General features: G+C 43.2%; 1 protein-coding gene across 1 annotated transcript in view; it reads left to right on the forward strand.

The window, feature by feature from the left end:
- LOC124775250 (sialin-like) overlaps positions 1-27,704 on the forward strand; it is a 223,527-nt gene that overhangs the window by 151,899 nt on the left and 43,924 nt on the right. The window contains exons 6-7 of the mRNA XM_047250087.1: positions 16,614-16,834; positions 19,195-19,341. Of these exons, the coding sequence (XP_047106043.1) occupies positions 16,614-16,834; positions 19,195-19,341 (368 nt within the window). The remainder of the gene's footprint in view (positions 1-16,613; positions 16,835-19,194; positions 19,342-27,704) is intronic.

The raw sequence follows: 27,704 nt of genomic DNA on the forward strand, positions 1-27,704 counted from the left end.
AACAAGGTTTTCGACATCCACTCCTCATCGCAGGGCGTGGAGGTCGGAGGCTTGACCACCCTCTAAAGAAGGATAGGCAGCGATCATACGACGGTGGTGGCACAGGCTTTGGATCACGCCGTTCAGAGCTCACTGTCGAACACAGGGCTCTGTAGAAGACGCCTCATTCGTGTTCTCGCGTTGAAGCAAAGACATCGTGAATTAAGATAGGTATCAGGGACAGACAATCATGTGAAATTGTTCCAAGTACTTTATCCAAAAATTACTTGAGCAGTTAATCGGAGTACAGACTCGTGAAAATAAGATATTAGACGTACTGGTGACAGATCCCAACTTTTCAACTCAGTTAGTGTAGGACAGGTACTCTGTGGTCAAAAGGTCATTACAGCATCACTGAATACACGTGTGGACTGAGATGACAAAAATCATGGGACAGCGATATGCACATACACAGATGGCAGTAGTATTGTGTAGGCAAGGTATAACAGGGCAGTGCATTGGAGCAGATGTCGCTTGTACTCAGGTGATTCATGTGGAAAAGTTTCCGACTTGATTATCGCCAAACGAGGGGAATCAATTGTCTTTGAACGTGGAATGGTAGTTGGAGCTAGACGCATGGCACCTTCCATATCGGAAATCGTTAGGGAATTCAGTATTCCGAGATCCGCAGTGTCAAGAGTGTGCCGAGAATACCAAATTTCAGGCATTACCTCTCACCACGGATAACGCAGTGGCCGACGGCCTTCACTTAACAACCGAGAGCAGTGGGTTTTGCAAAGAGTTATCAGTGCTAACAGATAAGCAACACTGCGTGAAATAGCCGCAGAAATCAGTGTGGGACGTACGACGAACGTATCCGTTTGGACAGTGCGGCGAAATTTGGCGCTAATGGGCTATGAAAGCAGGCGACCGATGCGAGTGCCTTTGCTAACAGCACGACATCGCCTGCAGCGCCTCTCTTGGTCTTGTGACCATAGCGTTTGGACCATAGACGATTGAAAAACCGCTGGCTGGTCAGATGAGTCCCAATTTCCGTCGGTAAGAGCTGATGGTAGGGTTCGAGTGTGGCACAGACCCCACGTGGCCATGGACCCAAGTTGCCAACAAGGCATTGTGTAAGTTGGTGGTGGGCTCATAATGGTGTGGGCTGTGTTTACATGGAATGGACTGGATCCTCTGGTCCAGATGAACCGATCATTGCCTGGAAATGGTTATGTTAGGCTACTTGGAGGCAATTTGCAGCCTTTCATGGACTTTAAGTTCCCAAACAACGATGGAATTTTTACAGATGACAATGCGCTATGTCATCGGGCCGTATTTGTTCGCGAGTGGTTTGAAGAACATTCTGGATATTTCGAGCGAATGATTTGGCAATCCAGATCCCCCGATATGAATCCCATTGAACATTTATGAGCCGGCCGAAGTGGCCGTGAGGTTAAAGGCGCTGCAGTCTGGAACCGCAAGACCGCTACGGTCGCAGGTTCGAATCCTGCCTCGGGCATGGATGTTTGTGATGTCCTTAGGTTAGTTAGGTTTAACTAGTTCTAAGTTCTAGGGGACTAATGACCTCAGCAGTTGAGTCCCATAGTGCTCAGAGCCATTTGAACCATTTTTTGAACATTTATGGGACATAACCGAGAAGCCAGTTCGTGCAGACAATCCTGCACTGGCAACACTTCCGCAGTTATGAACGACTGTAGAGCCAGCATGGCTCAATATTTCTGGAGGGGACCTCCAACAACTTGTTGAGAACATGTCACGTCGAGTCGCTGCACTGCAGCAGGCAGAAGGAGGTCCGACACGACCTTGGGAGGTATCCCAAGACTTCTCTCACCTCAGTGTAAATAGGAATACAAAGAAAGGCAAGAAGATCTTTCTGTTTAGCAAGAGAGTCGAGAAACAGATTTCAGATTACCTGAGGGGTCTGCACGAAAATTTTATCTCCAGCGCTAACAATATTAACACTGCTCAAAATTGAAGAGCATTGTAAAATACGCAGAAATGTGCCCAGAATAGTCATGAGGGATGGAAAAGTCCCGCTATGGTTTGATAGCCATGTTAGAGAACTGCAAGGAAGGCAAAGAGAGCTTCACTGCAATTTCAAACATAACTAAAGCCCCACAGAAAATTTTTTTAAAAAGAATTAGAGCAAGGAGAGCCATGCGTGAAGGGTTCAACCAGTTCAAAAGTAAATCTCTGTATACCGACTTAACAGAAAATCATAAGTTCTGCTCTCTCATTAAATCAGTAAACGGATCGAAGTCATCTCTCTAGAGACTCTGTGACCATAATCGCAATGAAATGGTGAACGATACAGAAAAGGCCGATATACTGCCATTTTCCAAAGCTGTTTCGCAGAGGAAGGTGGGACTGTAATGCCTCCTTTAAATCGTCGCACGATCCACAAAATGGCTGACATAGAGAGATCTGACCATGGGACAGAAAAGCAACTGAAATCGCTCAGTTGAGGACGGGCACTGGACTTGAAGGGACATCAATAAGATTCCGCGTACAGTATGCGAATGAACTTGGCGCTTTCCTAGCAGCAGCGTACCACAGGTCTCTGTAGAAGCGAAGTGATCCTGATGATTGGTAAAAAGCAAAGTTCTTTCCCGTTTTCACTAAGGGTCATCGAATAGACGCACAAAATGCATATAGTATCTCTGACTTCGGTCAATTGCTTTATGCTTGCGTATTATGACATTTCTGGAGGCCAAACATCGCTTCTGTAGGAATCAGCATGGTTTCTGAAAACAGCTATCGTATGAAACCCAGCTCGCTCTGTTCGTCCACGGGACCAAGAAAGCGGTAGACACAAGCGCCCAGATAGATGCCGTGTTCCGTGACTTGCGGAAGCCATTAGATAGAGTTCCTCGTTGTTGCTGGTCAATGCGTCTTGGGCAATGTCCAAAAATACTTGCAGGCAGGCATTTTTAGTTACTGTTTTGCATAAGAGTTTGCAAAATGGTCACCAAGTAACCAAGGCTTAACATGTGAACATAGTATGGCCATATTTTTCTTACAGACGTTCGTACATTTAAGAACAATTTTAGGGAAATAAATCTGGTAGTGATATGTAACGTCCTGGCAGATTAAAACTGTTTGCGAGACTGGGACACGAACATGGAAACTTTGCCTTTTGCTGGTAAGTGGGCTACCGACTGAGCTCTGTAAGCATGATATGGAATTTTTCCCAGAAGGTAGGAGATGAGGTACTGACGGAAATAAAGCTGTGAGGGCAGGTCTGCGTCGTGCTTGGGTAGCTCAGCCGTTACAGCACTTTCTGGTGACGGGCAAGCGTCCCAGGTTGGAATCTCAGTCCGCCACACAGGAAGTTTCAAATCAATGCACATTCTACAGCAGAGTGAAAATCCATTCTGCTGTCGACATGTCTGAGTTAGACAGAGCAGTTATATGTCGAGCATGACAACTTCTTCAAATTTCTGTCAACCATTTTTAACCCTAGATAACTGAACCCTCGTAAAATTTGCGATTGCAGTAGCATATAAAACAGGACTTTTTGTACTTAATTTGATGTGTAGTACGCCAATGGAGATCTATTGATGGCAATTAATCATTGCACAACCTATAAATTATGTCTTGCTTTGAATAAAATATTGAGTAGAAAGTTTACGATGGTTTAGTAGCTATGTAACGTTTTCTCCTCTTTTGTGTTCTAGAGTTAATTATGCACTTTGTCTCAGTGTCACCTTCGCCTGCTGTTATTTCTATAACTTCACAATGTAATCCTGCATTATAAATACCGTGGCAAAAAAAGTTGTTTGTGAACTCAACCATTCTAAGCTATTCTTTAAGCTTTTTTGATTTAAAGAGGTTCGCCTGTTATTTAGCATAATTTACAGTGTACCATTACTTAATTTCCATACAAGTTTGTGTCTACTTTCAATTTCCTCCAGATCTATATGGATAAGGTTGTGAACAATGTCCCATAGGTCTCCTTCTCGACCCCTAATATGCTTACACAAATGTTAAGACACAACTGTGTGTTATTACTTTTTGTACTTAATTTGATGTGCAGTACGCCAATGGAGATCTATTGATATGGCAGTTTTCATTTTTGGAAAAGACCATTCAGTAATGCTGTCCTTCTTCAGTTTCTTGTTTTATTGAGCGTTAATACAAAACAACTACATATCTATTCCACCGATTTTTGATTATGAAGATTCCATTTTTGATCACAAGATCAGCCAGAAATTATAACTAAGTAAATACTCTGCAAGGTAGAGTAATTGTGTAGTGCACTGAAGAGGATATTTAGTACAGCACATTGAAGAGGATACTTAATACCAATAAGATTGATTTCCTGTTCCATTCCAATCATTTATGGAGTGGGGGGGGGGGAATAACTATCTATACGGTGTGCCTTTCAATATGTTTTAATCTGTCTATCTCTCTTATTTCATTTTCATTAATCCTATGTGATCTATGACAGACGTAGCAAAATTTTATGTGGTTTCACTTACAGTTGATGCACTGAATTTTTCCAGCATCCTTCAAACAAAACTGTCTTCCATTCACCTTCTCCAGTACAAACTAAATGTTATTTTTTGCCCTAAAGTTGAGGTTTCCTTTTTGTAGAAATCTGTGCCTTCTTACAGTCTTGGTCACCAAAAATAAGGTTTATGATTCGTTTAGTCCACGGAAATCTACAGATCACAATGAATGAATTACATTTAAGTGCCACACGTTACAATGGCTGTTAAAGCATGTCCTTTGCTTAACTATTGTATGAGATGACTGGTGTACCTGGACCCAGTGAAGAGGCAATGTGATGAAGGAACTACATTTGTATTTGGGAGTAATTATTTACACGGTAAAGTGCAACGGGCCAGAAGCAATTTTCCGTACCGTTTCAATAAAATGTCCAGGTGCTTTTACCACAGAGCCATAGTCAATTCCTTCCCTGAGCTTGAGACAGTCAACATTTACACCATCTGTACTTATGCCTCAACCAATAGAAGGCTCCATTCCATAAGAAAAAGCAATAAACACGTGAAACATGATATAATGTCTGCTGTTGTTTAAACTGTCAATACGTGCGCGAATTCAACAGAAATAACAGAAAAACTGGTCTACAAAAATGATAGTTCCAAGATGTGAATGATTATCTGCCCACAGTGTTGAAAATAATTGACACCAAAATGGAGGAGGACTGAGAGAAGGAGAAATTAAGGACCATGTCTTTCCAAAACAGGTATCAATGAGGAAAATCACTCTGTGGAAATTGTTGCATGAACTTCAAAATGACGTACCAAAATAAGTGAGTATGGTATAGAAAAACAATTGAAATGGCTCAACAGACGAAAGGCCTTTGAGACGGAAGGGATACCTAGAGTATGAGAATGAACTTGCAACTCTTCTAACAGATGTGTAGGGAAAAGAGGCCCAGAATGACATTCTAAAACGTTAATTGTTTCTCACAGCTCATGTACACCAATTAAAATTACATAAATGCAATTTTCCATTAGACTGACGTTTGTAGAGTAGCATATCCATAAAGAAGTCAGTATAAAATAATTAGTTTCAAAATTAATTCATTATTTCAAAAATGTTGCCAGCTTGTCATTTGGGCTACTTGGTGGCTAAAAATGACACACCTTTTCTCTTAGCAGAATTATTCCTTCATTAAATTGTTAGTACAATGATAGATTACAGTTTTACACTTTAACTGCACTTTGAAGTTGAAGAACTCACGGTTTACGGCCACATCTAGTCTCACTTACTAAAATTATGCAAAGATGACCGGTTAGCCACATAATACACTCGGTTGATGTCCTAGAACGTGATTGTTCGAGTGCAGTAACCTAACATATACGTAATGATTCGCAACAATTAACGTGTGGCAAGTAAATCATTAGCACAGTCACTTATTATACTGAACTTTCAAGTAGACAATCATATCAAAACAAGCACACTGTGCAAAGTAAGTATAATTAGGAAGTAACACATTTCACAGTTTAATCCTGTAGTCACAGTAGATGTTAACCATTATTGAAAGTTAACGCAGTTAATGAAACTAATTACCAGTTCACGGACAATCAGTAAAAACAATCACTGAATAATTGAATAAATTCCCAGACACGAAATCTAGATATATAGTCCGGTACATTTTCTGACTGGTATCTTCTACTACATTGTCTGCAGTACATTTTCTCGTACCAGCGCACATAGATTTCATACATTTCACAACTCTTTGCAGTCTGACTAAAATGGTTTCCACCCTGTCTGTTTTATAATTTTGCAATAATTATAATTACATTCAGCTATTGTTGTTTACTGGCATTTTACAAATTAGAAATAAAGATTTACGTTTCTGAGTAAATTAATGCTAGAACGTGATTTGTTCAAATGAGGACTTTTAGATACAACAGTAATCTCGAATTACGCTTGCTAGTTTGCCTAAATAAGGGTTTCTATTTCAGTATTTTAACTAAGGGTGCTAATTACTCTGAAACTAAACGAATGTAAATCTTGCTAACATATTTCCAGCACTATATGTGTAATTGCTACAATTATTTATATGTATTTCATATATTTCTCCTCTACTTTATCAGGGAGACGATAATCAGGTATATCTTTACATCTGAACAATGACAAAGAAATCTAAAATTACAGGTGTTTGTAAATAGCACGGTTTTTAGGAAAACTAATCACACTTATGGGCTCTAAATAATCAATAGACTGTAATAGGTACTAACGTTACGTTGGCAATACCATGAGTTAATATTCAAGTTTGTATGTACTGTGCACGTTTCATATAAATGCTCATAATCGAAATTATTTGAAAGACAAAATAATAAATTAAATACATTAAAAATAAAAACAAGAATTTCTGAAAAAAAACATAAGAAATGTGAAGGTTCCATTAGCTTTGTTACAACCCCAAGGGAGTCTTACTGGGCCTGTGGCGATTATCGACAGCAGATCGACTACCGAGAGGCTGCCTAAGCTGCTTCGAAGCTGAGTGATACGCTCTTTAGCTGAGTCTGTTTTCTCTCTGCATTGTGATCGTTACTGAATTACGATATCAGTGTATCGTAATAAAATATGTTTCGTTACATAAAGTGGTTGCATTACATCATATTCACTACGTTTAGTGCCTCGTTCCCACATTAGTGACCCCCCTCCCCACCTCCCCCCCGATTCGTCTCCTTCCTCAGCGAAATTCGTGTTGTGCGTTATGGTTTTCGCGGCAAGACCTGAAAACAGTGGATCGCTTATCGCGTTGTGACTCCAGCTCTATGTTCCGGGCGCCTACAGTGAACACCAACTGTGAAGCGAAAACTCCAGCTTCTCAGAGTCGTGTGCACATGTACATTCACATCAATTGGTGCTCCAGTGACTAACCTCACGTGACCGACGCCATCATGACGGTAACATCATATGCTTACACCACTACGTCTTGAACCGCACTTGTGTTTCCTATTTCATTGCCTCAGCAGCCAGTGCCTGCCCGCCCCCCTACATAGTCCTCAGTAAATGCCTCACATCCTCTGTCTACCTTGTTTACTGCTCTACGTCACCAGACGTCCTTCCTCAACCACCTACCTCTTCGCCATGTGCTCATCAGCTCCTGCCCTACCCTGAAGCACGTTCCTGCTGGCAGATTCCCCAGCCTTCCCTAGCTGCAGAAAGAGAGCCCAAAAGTATGGTTTGCCCTGATGGACAACATCGTGGACATTAATGGAATATTAACGACGATGCTCGTTTTATTTTTCTTATCAGCTGTCTCCTCAATCTTATTGACCTCACTAGTGATTTGCTTCTCAAGCCACCTACTCAACGTAAATACATCATCGCGAAATCTTTCATCGTTGAGTGCCTGTCGCGCCATCTGTCAGAAGTGATACATCATCCACGAGGTACAGCTCCACAGCAGAACATGTTCACAGTTGTGGAGGCACCTTCAAGCGCAGGTTGGTTGGGAGGACATGCCTGATGCCTTGTGCACAATGTAATGTCGCTCGGCAAACTTCTCATTGATCTGCAACTTCAGCTACTTTGTATCATCTGCCACCAACAGGTCCTCCCTATGCTTGCTCATTGCCTGCCTCGTAGGTTGGTAACAGCGCTACTGCTTACTACCCATCACCCCTGTGACCTTCTGGTAGAGGTCTTGTATGAGCTGCTGCACGTCGACAAGCTACTCCCTGGCAACTGGTGAACTGTGGCTAGCACCTGCTACTCCATCCCCTACTGCTCGACGGACGGAACGACTACATCACAGCCCACTCCATGTCCAGCATATCTACTATGCTGGTACCATGTGACGTATGGCAATTCCTCCCCCACCCCTCTCCCTCCATCTGAGGCCTTCCCAAGCCCAACACATGGGCCAATTTATGTGTGTCAGTTCGCAGTCATAATGCAGTCGTCCAACAAAGTGGCTCCTCTCCGCAGCAAACGCTGTATCTCAGACTCCACGATTCTGGTAGACACTAGGGCAGATGCCAGTGCCATTCCCCCTCCTGCAGTGCTTCTAGCCTTCTCCGTGCAATTCTAGTTCTTTGCACCACCGACAGCTCTGACATCAATTTTCACAGCGCTGCTGACCTCTTGCTCCGGCCTACACTGGAGCTATAAATGCAGGTTTTTGGAACATCGTTCCAGGAAAATTGGAAATTTTTGGTACAGCCCTATGGGACCAAACTACTGAGGTCATCGGTCCTTAGGCTTACACACTACTTAATCTAAGGAAAACTAACTTACGCTAAGGACAACGCACACACACATGCCCGAGGGAGGACTCGAACCTCCGACGGGGGCAGCCGCGCGAACCGTGGCAAGGCGCCCAAGATCACTCGACAACCCCGGGCGGCCATCGTTCCAGGAGAAACAGCAATCTGTTAATTATAACTTATTTAATAAACACAGTCGTTAGCGCATTTAAATTGTTAATTTTTATTTTTTAGATGACCGGTTTCGATTTTCGAAGAGATCGTCATAAAATCTACATTCCTTGATGACAGCAGGAATTGCTGGCGTGGAGCAGGTCTGTCTGTGATAGTGTGGAGAACACAGTCAACGATCTCACTACTTACTGGCTGCTACATGACATGGGTTCTGCCTCTGTGACCGCCACTCCCTCATCCCCAACCACGCTTCATATAACTCAGGTCATTGACACTCAAACTATCAATGTTTTGCGTGGTCAGGTACTTCCATCTCTTGTTCATATGCTTGTATTACCTCCACTGTTCTCTTTGGTGCGATTACGAACAGTACTTACCATAGGTTAGCACTTACAGAAGGCCCTCCGGTCCGTCACATGGTCTGGCACCTAAACTCTAAGAAACTTTGTCATGTGAATGTAGCCTTTCACAAACTGTTAAATGCCGGAATCATGTTTCTAGCGGATAGCAATTGATCATTGCCCATTCATCTAGTCTTTGAGAAGTATAGTTCACTCTGGTTACGTGGGGACTATTCCTAGCTCAAAGCATGTACAATTATGTAGAACTACCATATTCCTCACATACAAGAATTTGCTCAACAACTCAACCACACAGTCTCATAACGTTACTCAGACGTGGCATCAGTTTATTGACTCTGTACCGTTTTCCCTATCTTTCTGCTATGCCTACCTCGACGACACTCTCATCTACTCCACCTCTGCCAAGGAACAGGAACAACACTTAGCACAGGTCCTTAAAGCACTCCCCTATCACTGTGTGCAAATTAACCGCAACAAATAACAATTGCGCCACGCTAGTGTTACCTTCCTCAGTTACACCATGAACACTGAGGGAAACCGTCTGACATTAGACTGTGTAGCATTTATCAATGACCTGCCATTACCAGAAACTTACCGCGATCTGTAGTAAATTCCTCGTAGTGGTAAATTTTTTCTAGCGCCATATACACTCCTGGAAATGGAAAAAAGAACACATTGACACCGGTGTGTCAGACCCACCATACTTGCTCCGGACACTGCGAGAGGGCTGTACAAGCAATGATCACACGCACGGCACAGCGGACACACCAGGAACCGCGGTGTTGGTCGTCGAATGGCGCTAGCTGCGCAGAATTTGTGCACCGCCGCCGTCAGTGTCAGCCAGTTTGCCGTGGCATACGGAGCTCCATCGCAGTCATTAACACTGGTAGCATGCCGCGACAGCGTGGACGTGAACCGTATGTGCAGTTGACGGACTTTGAGCGAGGGCGTATAGTGGGCATGCGGGAGGCCGGGTGGACGTACCGCCGAATTGCTCAACACGTGGGGCGTGCACGGTACATCCAAACCGTCATCGAACCCATCGTTCTACCATTCCTAGACCGGCAAGGGAACTTGCTGTTCCAACAGGACAATGCACGTCCGCATGTATCCCGTGCCACCCAACGTGCTCTAGAAGGTGTAAGTCAACTACCCTGGCCAGCAAGATCTCCGGATCTGTCCCCCATTGAGCATGTTTGGGACTGGATGAAGCGTCGTCTCACGCGGTCTGCACGTCCAGCACGATCGCTGGTCCAACTGAGGCGCCAGGTGGAAATGGCATGGCAAGCCGTTCCACAGGACTACATCCAGCATCTCTACGATCGTCTCCATGGGAGAATAGCAGCCTGCATTGCTGCGAAAGGTGGATATGCACTGTACTAGTGCCGACATTGTGCATGCTCTGTTGCCTGTGTCTATGTGCCTGTGGTTCTGTCAGTGTGATCATGTGATGTATCTGACCCCAGGAATGTGTCAATAAAGTTTCCCCTTCCTGGGACAATGAATTCACGGTGTTCTTATTTCAATTTCGAGGAGTGTATTTAGCGCTGCTTTTCTCCAGGTCCTGTTGATGGACGCCTTGGTGGGCAAGAACACTTTTGTGGCACGGAAAGTGCAGTGGTCCGATGACATGATCCACACATTCTGTCCTCACGAACGCCGTTACACGCGCTCATCTACTTGCTTGTAAAACGGCACCGTTACTCAGCAACACATCGACGATACGGCCGAACCTCTCCATTTGTTCCTCCCCTTCTCAGTGCAAGTGGTCAGCATTCGAACGGGAGCTCATTGTGGTGCATGAGGCCGTGCGATACTTTCGTGAGGACATTGAAGGAGGTGAAATAACGATCTTCACCGATCACAGACCGCTCACGGATACGTTCCTGAACCATGCCAACGATCTTTGCCCCAGACGTTTCTATCCTATGGACCTCATTAGTTAGTACACCACAGCCGTCCACTACATTAGGAGGGCTGATAAGTTGTCACCGATTACACGCTGCGTATGCATGCCATTTCTTCCCGCCTGGACTTGTAGGAACTAGAGTACATGCAGACAGAAGACCCAGACATTCAAACTGTGCAACGAGACTCTACCACTGCATTGAAATTAGAATAATTCCCTCCAACATAAAGTTTTCCCGCTATTAATGACGTGGCTCACCTGCGAATTAAAGCTAACACATGCTTCGTGAGAGAACTTTTCGTCTGGTCTGTAGTGAAAAACGACTGTCGCTCTTGGACACATACATACCTACCTTGCCTGGGTAGGAAGTTCGGTCGTCATGCTCACCTTCCTCTAGGACAATTCAAAATACCGAAACGACTGTTCCATCATGTATACCTCGACCTCGTGGGTTCTGTCTCCCCTTTTGAAGGTTTTAGGTACATATTATCAGTCATCGTCCATGCCAGAAGATTGGTAGAGGCTGTTCCCCTGTCAGACATATCTAACGATTCAGTCGTTTCAGCCTTTGTCACTACAGAGCCCTCCTACTTCAATTGTCTCTCTTGTATCATGACCAACCAAGGGAGACAATTCGAGTCACACCCCTTTACTAGGTTATGTGCCCCGTGTAGTGTCAACAAATTCCAACCGACTGTGTACCGCCCCCAGAGCAATGGACTGGCCGAGTTTTGGCACCACACACTTAAAGCAGCTCTCATGTGTTACTTAGGCTCTTGGTTAGAGGCCCTTCTGTGGCTGTTACTCGACATCCACACAGACTTTTAAGAGGACCTAAACTCTTCCTTAGCCACAATTCTGGAGGACGACGGTTCAATCCCGCGTCCGGCCATCCTGATTTAGGTTTTCCGTGATTTCCCTAAATCGCTCCAGGCAAATTCCAGGATGGTTCCTTTGAAAGGGCACGGCCGACTTCCTTCCCGATCCTTCCCAAATCCGATAACACCGATGACCACGCTGTCTGGTCTCCTTCCCCAAACAACCCAACCCAACCCTTAGCCACAATCTTATATAATGGACCTTTGATACTCCCTGCCAAGTCTGTTGAAGACTCTGAGCTCCCCTCCCTTCTGAGCTCCCCCCCCCCCCCCCCCCCTTAGTCGAGTGCGTCCTCTTACACATTACCAACATCCGAACTCCATCTCTGTGTGCTCGCACGGTTCACTATGCTCCAAGATGACATGGTCATTCAGCATTACAACCTCCTTGTTACGGCCTGCATAGGATGCTCTGGTGCACGAATATCACTTTAGACATTTGCCTGAATGGGAAACAACAGATTGTGTCGCTTAACTGGTTAAACCTTCCTGGACCATTGACGCGGACCCTCCGTCAGTATCCGATTTTGAGATGTCATCCAAAGACATGGCTTCTCCCATGTGCACCAACCATGAGTTCACCTCTGCGTGGGTACCTGCGGAAACTAGTGCTCCATGTGATGACCCTATAATTTTAATTAATATTGTGATTATACTGTTTGTTGGTGAGGAGGAAAGTTAGTTATTAGTATTTTTTTAATGATCTCATTCGTAAACAGCCATATCACAGTCATCACAGTCGCTGAAGAAAGCTATCATTAAGCTTTACTTGTTTAATCAGAATCGGACGATGACTCTCCTTGTCCGCAGTCTCGATGATTCGAAGCGATCTGCAATCCTGTGTAAATAAAATATCTTGGTTTTCTTGCGTTGCGTCGTCAGTCGGGAAACCTCATATCAAGCGGAAAGTTTGCTTTGATAGAGTTTAATTATCCGATGAAATAATGGAGCTCTTGGATTTAATAACTGCAGGTTCGTTTCCAATTCATCGGAAGTTCCCTTCTGATTGCCAACGAAACGACACCTCCGTACAAATTTCCAATTAGAGAATAAATATATAATGAAATTCCTTACACACCTTTGATGTAAATGCTCAATATATATTTTCTTGAGTAGCATACAATGTATTTTCAATCTGTTGCTTGAGGCTTTCCCGACGGACATGTTGTATATATGGTTCTCGGGCGAGACGTCGGATGTCATAGTGCAAACTCCACAATATTTCGTCAGCGCAACTGGCCGACATCTTCAGGTGCGACGAACACACTGCTAAGGCAGGACCAGGGCCCCCTATTTATGCCAGTTTTAGACAGGAAGTGCCTTACAACTGAAGCGGGTTACCCAACGTGAGGAAGTGGAAGAAGGCGAAGAACAAAGGGGAATGGTCATCTTGCCATACATCGACGGTGTCTCTTCAAAAATAGGAAGATTATTGAAGAGGCATAAAGTTAAATGTGTTTTTCGTCCGCCGGCAAAACTCAGAGCTCTCTTGGGCTCATCTAAGGACAGCCTTGGCCTAAGAAAACCCGGTGTTTACGAGATTCCTTGTAGCTGCGGCATGTCGTACATCGGACAAACTTGTCGCACTGTAGAAGAGAGATGCACTGAACACCGACGCTACACTCGTCTGGAGCAACCAGAAAAGTCTGCAGTGGCCGAGCATTGTCTCAGTACAGGCCATTCTATGAATTATCAACATACAAAAATCCTCGCATCGACGAGTTCGTACTGGGACAGTGTTATTAAGGAAGCAGTGGAAATACGTAACTCGACGAATCTTGTAAACAGAGACACGGGCTTTCAGCTTAGTACAGCTTGGGATCCAGCACTGGCCATATTGAAGTCGCTTCGAGCAGAGAGGAATACTATTGGTCATGAGACTGACGACGATTCGCCAGCAACATAAATATTCTGTTGACAACGGGAGAATAATCAAGGCGCCTACGTGGACGCGCAGTTTTGCTTGCGGCTTCCGTCAGAGGTCGCTGGGGCGGCCGATGGCAGCGCAGAGTAACAGCGGCAGCCTCCGCGCTTGCGGCCTCCGACAGAGGTCGCTGGGGCGGCCGATGGCAGCGCAGAGCAGCGGCGGCAGCCTCCGCGCGTGCGCCGAAGTATTTGGTTCTTCATCCTGTTGGTGGCGTTACTGTCCTTCCAGCTACTAGCTGATATCGTCGCTATTGGCCATCGAATTTGGCGCCTCCACGCATGCGCACTTCCTGTCTAAAACTGGCATAGATAGGGGGCCCTGGTCCTGCCTTAGCAGTGTGTTCGTCGCACCTGAAGATGTCGGCCAGTTGCGCTGACGAAATATTGTGGAGTTTGCACTATGACATCCGACGTCTCGCCCGAGAACCATATATATATTTTCAACCTCTTTCTTCCAGTAATCTCGATAGCAAAATTACAGTTATTCATTGCGACTATTCGGCACGGAGAAGATCCTAGAAGTCCTCTCAACACACCAGAGAGAATATTACAAAGAGTAATTATGCGCTCATGGAGTAGTAATAGTACTGTACTACTTTGCGCATCGATTCTGCGAGTATATAGATGGTCAAGTAGGAAACGTAATTCACTCATAGAATTGTGCAGGGATAATTAGTAGAATATAAAGAGATATTACAACCCCCTGCTGGACAATGTGCCCTTTCCCTGTGTGACCTCTACATCGTCATTGCCTCATTCTTCTCCAAGTGTTGCCATCTTCATGGTCTACATATCTGCATTCTGAATCGAGGATTCTTTTCTCCAACTGCGAGTTGGCACCCTTTTCGTTCTTCACGCTCCTTCACATATGCTCGACCAGTCAGGAAGGCCCACATCGCTGTTCTCCGCTCCTTCGAGCTTCCACACGACGCTGACTAAGACAACATTGTGGCTTCCATCGAGAACAATGGTCCTCCCTCTGTCACTGTCCCACTAATTACGCACCATTCCTCCATGCGGTGGGACCCGACAGTCCTGCTCTCTCGAGTGGGTTGGCCTCTGTGTCCTCCTCACTGGCTGTGGGACTATGTGGCCTCTGGGATCCATGACTTCACACTGCCTCGAGAAATTTTCCAGTCGTGTCTCCTTCATGAGTCTACAATGACATGAAATCTTGCACATCTCTTTGCCAGACGCCAACCGGTTGCCACTCTTCCCTGTCGACCACAGCACCAGCACTTCATTTCCATCTCCATACTCCACACTACTTGGGGGGGGGGGGGGGGACTCTGTGGTGAGTATTGACAGCTGATCGACTATCGAGAGTCTGCCAAAACTGCTGCTGTGAAACTAAGTGATACCATCTTTGAGTCAGTCTGTTTTCTCTTGCCATTGTGATCGTTAGTGAATTTCGACTTCGAATCAATGTCTTGTAATAAAATACTTTTCGTTACATAAAGTGATCATGTGTTATTATATTCACCAAGTTTAGTGCCTCGGTTCCATAGACCTTTACCTTTCACAATAATATATATATATATATATATATATATATATATATATATATATATATATATAACCTAATGGAGCACTTGGGAATTTCTGTGAGGCTTTTTGTGGATGACGATGCTGTATACAGAGAAATCTCAATGCTAGAAAACTGTAATGAAATGAAAGAATACAGGCAGTTGAACCTCAACATAAATAAAAATATAAATCTAACGCTCTACATATAAATAGGCAGAAAGTCCCATTATTGTATCATTACAAGATTGTAGAACAATCGCTGGATGTAATCACATCCATAAAAATCTAGGAATATGCATACAGAACAATTTAAAGAGAATCAACCACATAAAACTGAAAGCAAGTAAGACAGATACCAGACTGAGATTCACTGGAAGAGACCTCAGGAAATGCAATCCACCCACAAAGGAGATAGCTTACAAAAACCTCATTTGACCAATACCTGAGTATTGCTCGCCAGCCTGAGATCCATACGACCTAGAATTGATAGACAAAACAGGGAAGATCCAAAGGAGAGCAACACGTTTCATTAGGATTCATTTAGTAAGCATGAAAACAAATAGAGATGCTCAAGCCAACTCAAGTGGCAGATGCTCCAAGAGGGGCATTCTGAATCACCATGTGGCTTACTGTTAAAATTCTGGGAGAGTAAATTTCTGGAATAGTCTATCAATATATTGCTTATTCCAACACGTAACTTGGAAAAAGACATTGAAGGCAAAATGAGAGAGCCTTAAGCTCCCATCGAGGCTTAGTGTCAATCATTCATCTTGTGGCCCCTTCATGACTGGAACAGCAAAGGGGGAAGGTGAAAGTGGTGCACAAAGTACTCTCTGCTGCACACCGTCAGGTAGCATGCAAAGTCCAGCTGTAGATGTAGACTAAGTAAAAATGAGTAGTTGAATTAATCGTAAGATGTAACATTTAAAAATGCAAATAAATGTTTTTCAGTGTTTGCCTGTTGCATTTTCCAGCATTCAGATTTAGAGTAATGTAAATCAATATGAAATGACCCTTTCTGTTTTATTCTTAATGAAAAATGTTTTAATGTGAATATTTTATGTACATTTTAATGTTGCATGCCAGTGTCATGTAATTTAAGCTCGTTTTGTTACTAGTGCTGACAAAAATATTGCAGGTAGTTCTGTGGGTGCCGCATTGACCTTCCCTCTCTGTGGGATGATCATTCACTTTTTCAACTGGCAGGCAGTGTTTTATGTAACTGGTACAATTGGAATAATATGGTTCGTCGGCTGGTGGTTGCTTGTGTATGACAATCCAGCAGATCATCCCAGAATTAGTGAGTCAGAGCTCAAACACATCCAGAATGGCATTGGGGACAGTGTTTCTGAAAAGAAGGTGACTATTGCTCTAGCATAAATATTAGTATCAAGAAAGGCTACTACAGATATTGGTTTGATCTGAGACTGATGCTTATATTGATTTGATATTTCTGCTTATGAAAAATTTGTGTATGTGAAATTATGAATTAGCTGTGAATAATTATTATCATTCATTAATTTCCATAAATCCTATAGTGTAAGACATCTTTTAGGGATGTGCAGTCACTCAAGTTTTATATTAACTGGCAAAGCAGTATACTAACAACCAGTAATAACAAAAGATAATCTAACTGTATTGACAATTATTGAAATTACTTCTGAAGTACTTTATTTTAAAATCAGTATAAGAAAATGAGAGACTCTCACTTAACAAGTGATGGAATAGTATTGGTAAGAGTATTAAACATATATTTTATGTTTTACTACATTATATATTCACTTAAGTCATTTACTGCTTCAATATTATTGTGGCCTTTAAGCAACAAGCATAGACACTCATAAGGATTTTCTGGAAATTAATGTATCTTCTGTTATAGAAAAATAGCAACTGATTGAACGATTCATAGAGATTACAACCACATGATTGTATAAATAACTGTTAGTCGCACCTCACTTCCATTTTACTTCAGATGATTATGTAGATAGTCCTACAATTCAGTCTCACAATGAGTGGGTAAAGTCCCCTTCTATTTTTTAGGGTGTCGTTATGTATTTCAACTTTGCTACTCCCTTAGAAATAGAAAGCAGCTGTAAATAAAAAGCTTGTTCATTTCCTTCCAGTATCTTCCTCTTAACTTAAAAGAGCTGCATTTTGAGTAACATCTGTCATCACTAAATTAAGAAGGGCTAAATTCCCTAAAGTTTTGATCTTGAGGACTTTCTTCATCTGCTGATTTATTTTGGATAAATCGTCCATTGAAATTATGGACTGGAAAGCATTGCTTGGTATCTGTCTTATTTGTTTTTCATTTTTGCATTCATTCATTCATTAACCCTCATTAACTTTGTATTTCTATCTTTGAAAAATTGGGTTGCAGTAGGATGCTGAAGGGTGGAAGTGAAGTAACCAAATGACACAAACATGCTTACATTTTTAAAGAAAGATTGAATAGGGAGGATGATAAGGGCATTAATCATAATTGGAAAATACGAATAATAGTTTATGTAAAATGTCTGGAACAACCTAAGTACACCAAGAGAAGAAATAATAATCCCTAAGAGAAATCACACTAATGTCTAAGGTTGTGGCCCCTGTGAATAATAATGACCTCAGTTTGGTGTGGAATGTTGTCTCAGTTTGTTCAGGTATGGCAGATCCATGTGAAGCCAATCAGTGATGATTAGATCCTGTAGAGTTATGTTGTGGGAGCACTGATTGTTACATGTCATCCAGTGTTCCTCATAGTCCCAGACATTTGCTATGAGATTAGCATTTGGTGATTTTGGAGGCTAGTCAAGGAGTGATGAGGTGCCTGAGTGTTTGTCAAACCAGGAACATATGAGGCCTACCCTGAAGACTTGGCAGTTCTCATCTTGGAATAAAGGAGTGTTCTCAACACAATTATCATGAAAATGTAGTAGAAAGTAGAGTACTTGATCACTGAGAAAGTTCATGCTGGTTCATGTTCATGCTAACGTGAACGAGTGTCCTAAGTCACAGTACAAAATATGCCCCAAAACATCACAGCACCAACTCTGACATGAACTATGTTCTCCTTAAGGTTCCTCCAAGTGAGCAGATAGCAATGGGGTAGAGGACTTCTCGCTTCTCAGGCCTTCCAGGATAAAAAGACAGAAACTAATATGTAATATTACCCATTTCTGTATATTACAAATAATGTTACTTGCATGTTATATACATATGTTACATTGCACATTTTATCTCACAGCTCCTTATACCTTCTCCTTTTCTTTCAGTAACGTTAATAAAAGAAGCCAATTAACCAGAGAAAGAAGTTGTTCAGTAATGAATTAAGAACTGTCTTTTAATATGTAAATAAGAGAGGGCTGGGACTGAAGACAACTAAGTCTTGTTTAATTTAATACAGAAAAATGTTACACAAAAAATGCACAACTTTGAAGTTATGGGCAAAAGTTTGGAAGCCTGATTTTTTATGCCTTTACTACCTTTTTTCATACTTATGAGGTGCCAAAGTTTAAATTTGCAATCAGAAAACCAAATTACATAGATTTGTAAATTTTCAGAACTTCTCTAAGACATATCAAGTCGGTATTGTGCTGTAACATAATCATATGGTACAAACAGTAACAGTTTTCAGCAAAGAATGAATGTGTTTTATTATAAACAGTGACTAATGTGTAAATTAATAATTTTCCCTCATGTCTGAAATGTAACTGGACAAATTTATGTTGCAGCTTCCTATTCCATGGTGTAAAATTCTTACAAGCTGGCCGCTCCTAGCGAACATAATGCTTGCATGGGGATGTATATGGGGAATGTTCACTCTTTTAACTCAAGCACCTACATATTTCCGCAATGTTCATGGATGGAGTGTGCAGAAGGTAATTATATGATCTCTATCTGTTCTCCTGTTTATGTTATACTTGTTCTCAATCATTTTATGCACCCATATTATGAAGAAATGATTACATACCTACTTCTGTAAATAAATGGACACCAGTTACTGTAAGACATAAAACATTGCAGATAGTATAGAATGAACAGATCTAATGAAAATGGGAGACAAAGACTATGATTCAGGTTCTCAACAATTCAGATCAGACTGTAAATGAAGACTGATCATCTAGAAGGACTTTTTATCAGTTTTCAACAGATTTCTCATTGCAGTGAATATTGGCTATCTTTAATATTAACTGAAGAAAAGAGACAATGAATTTCCATCTGATCTGAAAACTGTGCAGATGAAAATGTTGTGGGTTTCAGCTACTAAATTCGGCGGAGATAGACACTGAAACCCAACTAGTTGATATAACTCTGTTATTTATTTGTATCTCAAACACACTACAAGCAAGCATGCGCATATACAGAAATGATCCAAAGGAAACTGAAATCGAGGACTGTCACTTCCTTCATCAAGGTTGTTCGGTTCACTGGTGCTAGCCACCGCTGAGGCACCCCCCCTCCCCCCAGTCCTCACCTTCGGTTGGGCGGAGCAAAGAGAAGAGGAAGAACTAACGAGGCTGGTGAAGAGCCATGTAGGGTGATACGGCGGGCGGCCAGCGTCGGTAGGACCACATAGGAAGCTTTTATGACCAGCTATGTCCTGAAGGATGGCACAGCTGGGCCTTTTCCCAGTGACAGATGGAGGTTCAAGGCACAAATGCCTGGAAAAACGTAGTTTCGGATCCAAACTTGCGGTTGCAGGCGTCGGCCCTTGCAGGAAAGGTGTGTCTCCATCAAGTTCTCAAAATATTACGAAGGCACTGGCAGCAGAACAATAATTGAGCGGCAGCCGTCTCCGACAATTCTGGACACCATGTTGACCTCGTCAGCATTGACTAGTATCCAAAAATAACAAAGTAAATAGATGTGAGTGGTGGATGAGTCATCGTGTTTGGGCATCGGAATAGCAAAAATTAAGATCGTGGTGTCATGGAGTTGGATGGAGAAGTCGTCGATGCGAAAGTCGAAGACGTTTACTGTGAAAACAGCAGTACTGGGTGGGGAATGGGGGAGGGTGGGAGGAGAGAAAATGAAGAGTACTCGCATATCCCAGCTGCATGACATACTGGGTGGAGTCATCGTTATACGAGGCAGTAGCGTCGTCTCATGTTTTTCCCATATCAGGGACAGTAGCTAAGGAACGTCCATCATTGAGGGTCCAATGAGGTTTTACTCCGTTGATGGAAACTGGTTGGCACTTCCTTTTGACTGAGGTATCCCTAATAACACTTGTAGTCTGAGGGTAGTGTCTTTGGTCAGTAGTCAAAACGTCCACTGTTCTGGGTTCGAATACCGCCACGTTTAAATTTTGAATAAAAATCATTAGCAGTGGCGGCCGAAGACATCTGGCATAAGAAGTCACCCCTCATTCAGCCAACGATCTTGTTAAAGAGAGCGGGGGAGTGGAAAGAAGTTCAGGGCACTCTCTTGCCTTTGGAGTGAGAATGTACCTGTAAAGGCGGAATAATCAGCAATGACCAACGGCATGAGAATGCAGAAGGCAGTGGAATCCACTGCATTAAAGACACATAATGTGTATCCACAGGCCATGTGGCGTGTAACTGAAAAAGTGTCATGATGATTTCTTCATTGGCAAAAAATTCCTGACTAGTCCACCATTTAGGTCTCCAGGAGGGGACTGCCAAGGGGCAGGTGAACCCAAGAAAAAGGTTGAATAAACAACGAAAGGATAACATTCCACGAGTCGGGGCGTGGGATGCCAAAATTTTGATAGGAAAGCTATAAAATCTGAAAAGGAAAGCGTTAAGGCTTAATCTAGATATAGTAGGGATCGGTGAAGTGAAATGGAAAGAATACTAGGATTTTTGGTCAGACGAGTATAGGGTAATATCAACAGCGGCAGAAAATAGTATAATTGGAGAAGGTTTCGTAATGAATAGGAAGATAGGGCAAAGAATGGTTTACTGAGAACAGTTCAGTGATAGGGTTTTTCTTATCAGACTCGACAGCAAACCATCACTGAAAACGATAGTTCAAGTATATATGTCGACGTCGCAAGCCGAAGATGAAGACATAGAGTATATGAGAATACTGAACGTGTAATTCAGCACAAAAAGAGAGATGAAAATGCAATAGTCATGGGAGATTGGAATGCGGTTTTAGGGGAAGGAGTAGAAGAAAGGGTTACTGGAGAATATGGGCTTGGTACTAGGAATGAGAGAGGAGGAAGATTAATTGACTTCTGCAATATGTTTCACCTAGTAATAACGAATACTATGTTCAAAAATCACAGGAGGAGGAGGTATACTTGGAAAAGGCCGGAACATACGGGAAGATTTCAGTTAGACTACGTCATGGTCAGGCAGAGATTTCGAAATCAGATGTTGGATTCTAACGTGTACCAAGGAGCAGATATCGATTCAGACCACAATTTAGTAGTGATGAAGAGTAGCCTGAAGTTTGAGAGAAGTGTGCAGAGAAGTTTGAGAGAGTGTGCAAATAAGTGGGATACAGAGGCACTAAAGAAAGAAGACGTTCGCTTTAAGTTCTCTGAGGCTATAGATACTGCGATAATGTGTAGCTAACTAGGCAGTCACAGAATTTGGAAAGAAAATCGTCGGTACAAAGAAGGTAACCGAACAATGGGTAACAGCAGGAATACTTCGGAAGACAGAAGTTCAACAAAAGAAAATGTTCAGGGAAATTAAGGAATACAGACAAACAAGTCACTTAGGAATGAAATAAATAGGAAGTGCATGGAAGCTAAGGCGAAACGGCTGCAAGCAAAATGTGAAGAAATGGAAAAAGAAATTATTTTCAGGACTGACTCAGCGTACTCAGCGTACAGAAAAGTCAAAACAACCTTTACTGAAATTAAAAGCAAGAACGGTAAAATTGAGAGTATCATAATAATTCCTCTGTTAAGTACACACGAGAGAACGGATATGTGGAAAGAGTACAATGTAGGCCTCTATGATAGAGAGGACTTGTCTGATTATGTGATGGAAGAAGAAACAGGAATAGATAGGGAAGAGAGAGGGGATCCAGTATCAGAATCAGAATTTAAAAGAGCTTTGGACAACTGAAGATGAAGTAAGGCACAAGAGATAGATTCCATTCCATTGGAATTTCTAAAATCATTGGGGGAAGTGGTAACAAAACGTCTATACACGTTGGTGTGTAGAATGTACCAGTCTAGTGATGTAACACCTGACTTTCGGAAAAACATCATCCGCACAATTCAGAAGATTTCAAGAGCCGACAAGGGTGAGAACTATATTACAATTAACTTAAAAGCTCATGCTTCCTAGTTGCTAACAAGAGAAATATAACGAAGAATGGAAAATTGAGGATGTGTCAGATGACGATCAATTTGGCTTTGGGAACGGGAAAGGCACCAGAGAGGCATTTCTGACGTTGCGGTTGACAATGGAAAGAAAAATCAAAGCACGTTCATAGAATGTGTCGATCTGGAAAAAGCGTTCGACAATGTAAAATGGTGCAAGATGTTCGAAATCTGAAAAAAATCGGGTAACTATATGGAAAGACAGGTAATTAATATACAGTATGTACAAGAACCAAAAGGAAATAATAAGAGCGGAAAACCAACAACAAAGTACTCGGATTAAAAAGCGTGTAAGGCAGGGATGTAGTCTTTCACCCTTACTGCTCAATCTATATATAAAAAAAAGCAGTGAGGGAAAAAAAGGAAAGAGTCAAGAGCGGAACTAAAATTCGATGTGAAAGGACATCAATGATAAGATTCGCTGATGATATTGCTAGCCTCAGCGAAAGTGAAGTAGAATTACATGATCTGCTGAATGGAATGAACAGTTTAATGAGTACAAAATATCGATTGAAAGTGAATCGCAGAAAGACGAAAGTAATGAGAAGTAGCAGAAATAAGAACTGTGATAAACTAAAGGTCAGGGTTGGTGATCACAAAGAAGATGAAGTTAAGGAATTCTACATAGGCAGCAAAACAATCCATGATGGACAGGGCAAGGAGGACTCCAGCACTGGCAAAAACCGCATTCCTGATCAAGAGAAGTCTACTGGTATCAAACATAGACCTTAATTTGAGGAAGAAATTTTTGCGAATGTACGTTTGGAGTAGAGCATTGCATGGTAGTGGAACAAGGACTGTGGGAAAACCGGAAAAGAAGAGATTCAAAGCATTTGAGATGTGGTGCTACAGAAGAATGTTGAAAATTAGGTGGACTGATAAGGTAAGGAATGTGGAAGTTCTGCGCAGAATGGGTGAGGAAAGGAATTTATGTGAAACACTGACAAGAAGAAGGGATGTGATAGAAGGACAGCAGTTAAGACGTCAGGGAATAACTTCCATTGTACTAGATTAAGCTGCAGAGGGTAAAAACTGTAGTGGAAGACAGAGACTGGTATGCTTCTAGCAAATAATTGAGGACATAGGTTGCAAATACTACAAGAGCACAGGAGAGGAATTCGTGGTGGGCCACATCAAACCAGTCAGACGACTGATAACTGGAAAAAAAGAAAAGGTAAGATGTCAGTGGTGTTACTCTTGCAGCTGAGTGTCCTGTGTGGGCCTGAATATGGTGGCTGAAGAGCTGCCCGAAGTGTTGTCGTCAAGTAACATCACGATTTTGCAGTGAGCCAGTACTTTATGTATAAACAACGACAATAGGGTATGTGGCCGTGAGGCTGGGATGCATGTCTTTGCAATATGTGAGCATACATGCTTGACTATGGCAGGGACAAACTCATATTGGGATGGGAGCTCGGAGTCTTCCACGAAGTCAACCGGTAGCACAAGGGGCTCACCATAAAGGATATCTGCAATAGAAGCATTCAAGGCATCTCTGTGGGCAGAGCGAATGCTGAGTAAGACCCGCAGGAGAGTCCTTGATAAGGAAACATCATTGAACAATAGAGCAACTTTGAGTGTGCAGTGCCAATGTGCTACAAGCCCATTGCCTTGTGTGTGGCACACAGATGTATGGAACTTGCCGACACTGCACAAAACAGATAATTGACGAAGAATAAGGATCTGAACTGCCATCTCTGGTTGGTGTTAATAGACGATGACCATCCAGAGTGTGTAATCCATGCAGAGACGAAAGTGTATGTATGTGACAGAGTCAGTCATGACGTCTGAAGGAGGTGACCCATCTAGTTACCCAATCTATAGCTGAAACACAGGGGAATGGTGCCCACTATGTTGAGATGCACACCTAAGGCTCCCCTTCGGTGTGTCATACTTGTCCAGTAGTGGTTTTGTGTGATGTCTGATCTTGCTTCATTGACACAGGTTGCATGCACAAGTCCAAGTGCAGCAGTCGTTTTCTGGTCAGGCCAAACTAAAGTCTCCATGACGAGGAATGTTGTAGCCTTGACGCCTGGGAAGATGTGGTCGGGGATAACTGGGAAAACTGTCCATTGGAGAGGGGTTGGGGCAAGGGGCCAGAGTCTGCCTACAGACATACCACATAATACAGTAAATGAAGATTCAGGAAGATAGGGGGATACCAAGGTCTCCCCCAAGTTGTGGTCCTGTTACAGATTTTGAAGTTTTAAGGCATCTGTCTGTGGGCTTGCTATCCCATCCAAGTCCAAAGGAGAAGTGATGTTTGCTCTGAGAAGATAATCGGCAATCATGTAGTCTGTCCTCTGGATGTGCCAAGTGTTGATGGTGTATTGGCCAATCAAGTCCATGTGGTGGAATCTCTTGGAGGAAAGTCCTTTGCTGGTTTGTGGATAGTATCAACAAGTGACTTACAGTCAGTAAAAATCGTTAATCGCTCGCCCTTCAGTGTCATCACGGAAGTATCTCATGGCTTCACAGAAGATGAGTAACTCGTAGTCGAATACTGACCACTTGTATTCGGAAGCTGTGAGTTTCCTGGAGAAGATCTGGAGTGGTTGGGTTGTATCGCCTATGCATTACTGGAGAACAGTGCCTACCGCCTCAGTTCCATCAGCTACAACAGAGATGCGTGCATCGGGAAGTGGGTGCGGCAAGTGTGGCAGCATTAGAAAGTGCAGCCTTGAGTGTGCTGAATGCTTGATTCATTCTGTCTGACCATTGTACCTCTCGTTTCCTAGAGCTGCTTTTACCAGCCAAAGTGTCTGTGAATGGGGAGTGGATGGAGGTGGCATGGGGCAAATGTCTGCATTAGAAATTTACCATACAGAGAAAACGGCGTAAATTACAGTAAGTCGTGGATATGGGAAGCTCATGGGTGAAAGCGACGTTTTCGGACATTGGGCAGGTGCCTTCAAAATGGCTCTGAGCACTATGGGACTTAACATCTGAGGTCATCAGTCCCCTAGAACTTAGAACTACTTAAACCTAACTAACCTAAGGACATCACACACATCCATGCCCGAGGCAGGATTCGAACCTGCGACCATAGCGGTCGCGCGGTTCCAGACTGTAGCGCCTAGAGGACAGTTGCCTTCAGCAGTAACAGTGTGACCAAGAAAGATTACACTCAGGGGGCCCAATTGCGATTTGTTGTGGTTAATTTATACGTTTTTGTCACGTAGGGCAGACTGAACCTGGGCCAGGTGGTGCCTTTGTTCCTCAACAGAGGCGGGAGGAGATCGGGATATCGTGGAAGTATGTGTAGCAATATGGGAGATTGAACAAGATGCTGTCAATGGGCGTTTAATAGGCTATAATCCATGAAGAAGAACTCGACTAGGCCGAATGGTGTAATGACTGCCGTTTCAGCAATGTCTTCTTTGAACACAGGGATCGGGAGCTACACTTTTCAGCAGTCAAGATCCCTAAACACTTATGCCCATTAAGAAGTTGGGCGAAGTCCTGGAAGTGGGGAACAGGAGAATTGTCGATAATGGTGCAAGTATTTAGTTTCCAATAGTCACTACACAACCGGACGAGGTACTCTCTCAGGGGCATATAATATCCACATCTAAAAGGTCGTTAACAGCCGCTTTCGTATGGCATAGCTTTTTTGGTGGGTGGCAGTGAGCCTTGTAGCACACAGGAGGGCCTTCCATCAAAATTAGCCTATAGCAGGTGTTGTTAGTGATCATACATAATTGTACATCTTGTGCACTTGAAGAAGGAATGCAGTTATTGTTGCATGGGATGGAGATACTGACGATACATTGGAAAACTGAATGTCACTAACCTTAGTGGGGTAAATGCTAAGGCCCCAGCAGAGGCATGCCGACTGTGATAGGAGTGTTGGTAAAGTGGGTGTAACGAGCTGGTGAGGCAGTGGAGAGTGCGATGAGCATGCAAGAGTTTCTCTGGCATGGCATCAATCAGCTGTTTCACCGCAATGTTGTGAGCGCACAGAGCATTGATCTTGGAGCTGTCGATCTTAAGCATGACCAGTCAGGAAATGAGGCTGTCAGCCAGGGTAGAGCACTTGGAGAGGGCGAGCAGAAGCAGGTCACTATTTTGTGGAATGGGGGGCAGAAGTGCTGGGATACGAGCACCAGCATGGTGCAGTAAGAATGCTCTCTGTAGATTTGGGGATAGGCCAAAATGCCAGAGGAAATCGATGCCGAGTACTGATTTGTCGACGTCAGCTTTGTGGAATGTAAACTCCATCCCCAGAGTAAGTTGGACCCAAAGTTTGGCTGCACTGTGAACATAAATGTGGGATCTTTTGGCGGCACATAAAGAGGGATTTACTGGAAGGGTGTAAGAGGGAGCATGAGTGGTGGAGATGACACTGGCATCTGCCCATGTGTCGACGAGAAAGTGAAGATTATTGATGATATTCAAGATATAAAGTCTTCCACTAGATTTGGAGGCTATGTTTGTCAATCCTGCTGCACTGTGCTTAGACTGGCCTGTGTGCCAAGTTTGGTTAGGCACAGGGGGGCCAACAGTTTTTGCTGTATTGCTTAATGTAATGTGACACCAGAAGAGTGGGTAAGTGGGGTGGGGTGTGATGTGGGTGTTACCCACACTATCTATTGCACTCCACTGGAGGTCAGCTGTGTGTTTGGGTGGAGCTTTGGCAGAAGTCATTGATGGTCGGAGATCAGGAGAAGTTAGTGCCTGGTGTCGGCCACCAGGTGGCTGCAGGTTGCTCTGATGTGTTATGCCTGCTCTCACACTGCCCATGCCTCCCAAGCACATCGGAGGACACGGGTGAGGGGTGGGCATACACTGGTGCTAACTATGTGTCTGCCATTCTACATGCAGTCGAGAATAACTGTCAATGGCAAATAATTCTGTGGGTCTGGTATGCAAGCAGTTTTTCCAGCTGGTTTGGTAAATGAGAGGGAAGCTGGAGTTGGTATCTATATGGAAGTT

Source organism: Schistocerca piceifrons, chromosome 2 (assembly GCF_021461385.2).
Source record: "Schistocerca piceifrons isolate TAMUIC-IGC-003096 chromosome 2, iqSchPice1.1, whole genome shotgun sequence".
Lineage (NCBI taxonomy): Eukaryota > Metazoa > Arthropoda > Insecta > Orthoptera > Acrididae > Schistocerca > Schistocerca piceifrons.